The 5,656-nt window shown below is 33.1% G+C and overlaps 1 protein-coding gene across 1 annotated transcript; it reads right to left on the reverse strand.

Moving 5' to 3' along the window:
• Nucleotides 1-651: 651 nt before the first annotated feature.
• LOC134262872 (uncharacterized) lies at nucleotides 652-5,317 on the reverse strand. Its single transcript, XM_062745196.1, has 6 exons — nucleotides 4,497-5,317; nucleotides 2,375-2,681; nucleotides 1,888-2,068; nucleotides 1,682-1,780; nucleotides 1,159-1,256; nucleotides 652-710 (listed from the first exon to the last, which is right to left on the reverse strand). Exons 1-6 carry the CDS (start codon nucleotides 4,857-4,859, stop codon nucleotides 652-654), a joined length of 1,107 nt encoding a protein of 368 aa, XP_062601180.1. The 5' UTR covers nucleotides 4,860-5,317.
• Between the last annotated feature and the right edge of the window lie 339 nt (nucleotides 5,318-5,656).

A 5,656-nucleotide genomic window follows, 5' to 3' on the forward strand; every position in this document is an offset into this window, starting at 1 on the left:
TTTCAAATGAATTACTCCCTTGTTTTTCAGCATAGATTACATCCTAGCTTTCATCCCGTGTAAATATTACTCTTCTTTTGCATAAAACACGAACAGACTTTAATTCAGCCGAAAATCGTAGATTAGTAAAAACCTTGCGAAGACTCGGACTTCGCAGCCAATCAAATTCTTTTGCGCGAGTACTAAAATTTTCAGCTAAATCTGCCAAGGGTTGTGGAGCAGGTATCAGATCGGTAACCCTTGGCTAGAGAAGTTTGCTATAGTAGGCTTTACAATTACCTAATATCAGATTCAATAGAGCATAAAAAACAATTAATTTTTCAACATCACCATAATTGTGCCACCAAGAGAGAACTTTTAAAAATGCACTTCCTGTCTTTCAAACTGAAGAAATGTTATGTCAAATTTTGAAACATGCATTTCAATCTAATTAAAATTTATTTAAATGTTCCAAATCCGCTTCCGCTTCTGACATATCTAACATCCCATTCGGGGTCACATCAGAGCGACCTTTCGATTATGAATACACGTACAAGTAAACACAAAAACTTTGGCTATGTAAATTCAAGCCGCAGTAAACAATTCTCAAATTAATTCCATTGATTAATTAATACTGTCTTACGTTGAATTAAAGTAACTTTGGAATAAATTTCATGTATATTCTGCAGTCTGGCATCTTAACGTGGATAATGCAAACGAAAGAGCACAAACTGTACAAGATACCCCACACGTCATACATAACACAGCTTTTGCAATGCATATTTTTTTTTTTACTACAAAACTCCACGGGTGTTTTGGTTCGGTGGTGAAAACAAGAAACCCATCTGAACTATAAGCCAGGATTTCGGAGGAACCATTTTCTTTGGCTAATCGAAGATTCACTCTTGCATGACCCTAAATAGGATGTTGTTAGATGTTTGAGAAGCAGTAGTGAATTCGGTACATCTAATTTAAATTAGATTGCATCCATCTGTGACATCAGTTTGGAATGTTATTGGTTTTACTATTAAGTAAAGTATTACAAAGCAGAATGTCTGGGTTTTTTTTTCTCTGATGACATTGGACAAAGATATGCATACTTAAATATCATCTTTTTATGCACTTTTTCGATGCATGTTAGATGAAAGCATGCTAACCGCTTTTCAGTACTTTCAGTACTTTGATTTCTATTGATGTTGAATCTGTTTATCTCTGTCTTCTTAATTTTTTGACTAAGATCCATCAAAATGTCTTTGACCGTTGTAGAAACTACTTCCCTAAAATAAACATGCTAGAAATTATTCAATAAAATGAAAATACATGCAGCATGCAATTACACAAATAAGGCACGTAGCAACAGGAGGGGGATGTCCTCCCCCTTTTTACAAACATAACTTTATACTACTGTATTAATAATATTCATTATGGATGGGTGCCCCGCCCTCCTCCCACTTATACCCACAGTAAGGTAAAAAAAGGGTAATATAGCATTATATGTAGATAATATGGTACTGAAAAAAGTCCAATCCCCTAACCACAACCATACCCCCACCACCACGAAATACGATTTTCGAGTTTGGGCAATTTCTATTTTTTATTTGATTGTTTTTTAAGATAGAATTTTTTGTTATCTGACTGTCCCCTTTCAAAATTGATGCTACATGTATGTCACTGCAAATATCTTTATTTATGTAATATTTACTGAACATTGTCCTCTTCCTTATCAAGAAGGGGCGGTAGTGGTGAAACTGTTTCATCCTCTTCATCATCGCTTTCATCTGGCAATATGGTGATGTACTCACTATAAAGATATTGTTTTTATAAAAAAAAAACATACAACCTATAATTTAATTTAAAAATATTGTTGATAATTTATAACATTACTAATAAAAAATATAATATAAATACCTGTAATTTAAGCAATGTGCCCCTGACATCGAAGAACTAGTTGATGGCTGGTCGTCCTTTTGTCTTTGAATGTTGGTTTGGGTTCTTTTTTTCCGAAACTTTATTTCTGGAGTGCCTGACGAGTCCCAAGAATCATCCAAGTTTATTTCGGGTAACTCGTCAGAGTCGGAGTCTTTTTGAACTGTTAAAAAATGAAATTAATGCATTAGCAATTAAACACATACAGAGACGTCGAAACCGGAGGGTGGGTGGTGTGGTTATCCCCCCTTATTTGTAGACATGTTCATAATATATAGGCATTTTAAATTGGTGTTTATATACATTTTTTGTTCAGCTCATACCTCCTTTCTATACCCCCCCCCCCCCCATTTTTAATTTCCTCTTGACACCTTTGGCATATGGGCAGATAAAATCGTTTAAAGCTATTGTAAAATAAATATTTCCAATGATGAATTCTCCGCTTTTTCTAAGTTATTTTTAAACATACCTTTTTCGTACTCCGTTTTTGGACATATATATAGTGGTACTTTTTGATAAGGAAATCCAAGAAATTCCTTGTATCCACGAAGGGTCATGGGAGATGATGTGCCAGGAATACAGGTAGCTAACGAACCATCTTTATACAGAAGAACGTAACTGGTATCTGGTAGACCTTTATTAAGAAGGATATGCTTTTCCTGTGCTAATCTTATTAAGTCACCACCAGTGCTACTTGGTAGGACTTCCAAGGTAACGCCACTACCTCTTACGTACTTTGGTGCCCCTGCGTTGCATCTCATTAAACCTACAGTTATCTAATTTGAAAACAGAAAAAAAGATATACATGGAAGATTAGGACATATGAAAATTAAGAACCGCACAAAAATGATCACAGTTAGAAAAAAACATATTTTGCGATATTTAGCATATTTGTTGAATTAGAAAAAAAAACATATTTTTTGAAATACACTAGATGTAATTCAAATTTGTCATTTTGGTCGCAATTTATGCCGATATAACTATATTAAACCAGTAAATTTTGATTGTAAGTAATGAAACTTAACCTAATTAAAATTAAATGTTAGATCCGCTCGCATACTCGCTTTTCTAACATTGATGGATACAGTGTGAAGTGTGGTGTGTTCATAAACCTACTATAGGAAAAAAAAATCTCCGAACTCAAAAATCCTAATTTGCTATGCTATGCTATGGTTGAAACCTTGTTTATGTGTAATTATAATATGTATGCTTATACAGTGTAATTGGCGAACATATATCATATATTCAGTTAAAAATCAGCAGGACGCAAAAAAATAAATAGTGCACGTGATCTACAGTTGTCAAAAAGGTTTTAATTTATATATATACGTCGTTTCAACAGATCTGCTGGTCTGTATACTGAATTCAAAGGATCAAGGGACATTTTTTCAAATTTGTACCATTGAATTAATTGATCTGTCAGCAGCGTTTTACCGCATGCCAAGAAAACTTGTAGACACATTAGAGCGAACTTAAACGTTTATCTCTGATTTTTGTGCGCGGGGCCATTAATGTCATCAGTTTTGAGGGAAGGATCTTAAGTTTTACATTTCAGTTAGAATTATAAGTATTTAGATGCCTTTGTGTCCCTTTTCTTTCTTTTTTTTTTGTTGTTGTTGTTGTGTGTGTGTGGGGGGGGGGTCTAAATCAAATGCTGTTATGAAGTAAAATAAAAGAAAATGAAAATTAAATTAAGAATTTTAGTTTTACGAAAAGAATGAGTTATATATACAGCATGAATTCTTTACCAAACATTCTTTCTTTTCTTGTTACATGTCTAGATGTCAAGATCACATCATAATACGGAACAGTCAATTTTACGAACAGTCGCAGCTATTGCAGAAAAAAAATTACATAACCCGCTTACGCGGGTTAATATGTATTTTTTCTGCAACAGCTGCTTCCGTTCATTCCAGTAACAACAAACAAAGAAAGCATTTTATTGTTTAAATAAATTAGCCCATCCATCCTTAAACTGTCCATAAATTTTTAAGCAAGATGTGTAACAGACAAGACAGTGGGTTCCTTTGAGAAAGTAATAACGGTAATAAATGACCCATAAGTAAAATGAAGGTATTTCTGGTGGTGAATTAATTTTAATATACAGGTAAACGTGCAAGAATGCCAGGGCCTGGGTTTATAAGCAAAAAAAAAAAAATTATTATTTAAACTGCTTTCCTAACGTGAAAACCCTATTTCAAGTTGGTGGTGGTGATTAGTTTGGATGTAGGGATAGTCGTTGAATTCTGAAGCTTCATACCTATGACTTTTAAGTTTTAATATCAACTTCATGCAGATTTCGATGGTCTGCATTTTCAAAGGGGTGGAGCCCAAGCTCACTTTTTAGTTAATTTTAAATAATTCAAATAAGTCTATTTTTTCCTTTTAAAATTGTTTCATACACGTCAACTCAACCAGAAGGGTGTCATCGTCTCAAGCCACGGTTCTGAGTCTACATGTTTGTCTCTCTCAATGGGAGAGGATCGTACATTTTGGCCGTGGTTTGCGATGATGAAAGATTGTATGTGCGTGAAAACCATGTATTCTGCATTTATATGTTCGCCTGAAAGAAAGTCTTTAGCTATACCAACCTTGACACGCCCTTCGCATTTTCTACCCTTTTTAGAGAAAGGAAATGTAGTTCTCCGTTCCTGTTCTTTTTCTCTTCTAAAGCTTTGAAACTCATCAAAAGTTGGTAATGTTACATGTTTTGTTCTTTCAGTGCCTGTAGTTTCTGTAAATACCACACATTGTATTTGTGATGGATAACTACAATGTAGAAGTTGTTTATATGAGAGAGAGAGAGAGAGAGAGAGAGAGAGAGAGAGGGGGGGGGAGCCCGAAAGAGAGAATCTGTACATATACATACCCAAGGACTTGTCAATTTTCTTCCCACACTTTGAGCAATAATTATCATTCTGATTAGGTGATCCACAAGAAGAACAAAATGCCATTTTAGCGACGTCCTTATGAAATGAGGGGAATGGTGAAGTAAAAATATCCACGAAGTAATCAAATCATCCTCGTTATTGTTTCAACAACCCGTGATTTATGAATATACAGATGGGGCGCTAGGCTTATCCCGGAGGGAATTTTATAATACGATACGCAAGGTCTTGACCTTTCAGCGATTCAAGCGCTCTTTGAATTGGATGTCATTAATTTTAATCAAGCAGAAACAGCCACCCTCTTGATCTTCTATGCATAATGCCACACATCAACAAATTAAGTATACCGTTAAACAATTATTGACAATTTACTTCAAACATTAGATTGAAGTATTTGTTTCAGTTGATATTTTCTCTTTCTCCCTCACTCTCCTTTTTATTAAATAATTTCTTTTTTTCTTTTTTTATAATTCCGTTTTTCTTTTTTTTTTAATAATTTCGTTTTTCTTTATTCAATAATTTCGTTTTTCTTTATATATCAATTTCGTTTTTCTTTATTTTCTTTATTTAATAATTTCGTTTCTCTTTATATATTAATTTCGTTTTCCTTTATTTAATAATTTCGTTTCTCTTTACATATTAATTTCGTTTTCCTTTATTTAATAATTTCGTTTCTCTTTATATATTAATTTCGTTTTCCTTTATTTAATAATTTAGTTTCTCTTTATATATTAATTTCGTTTTTCTTTATTTAATAATTTCGTTTCTCTTTATATATTAATTTCGTTTTTCTTTATATATTAATTTCGTTTCTCTTTATATATTAATTTCGTTTTTCTTTATTTAATAATTTCGTTTCTCTT

Source organism: Saccostrea cucullata, unplaced genomic scaffold, assembly GCF_032062105.1.
Source record: "Saccostrea cucullata isolate Sc308-1 unplaced genomic scaffold, CSIRO_AGI_Scuc_v1 ctg15483, whole genome shotgun sequence".
NCBI classification, from domain to species: domain Eukaryota; kingdom Metazoa; phylum Mollusca; class Bivalvia; order Ostreida; family Ostreidae; genus Saccostrea; species Saccostrea cuccullata.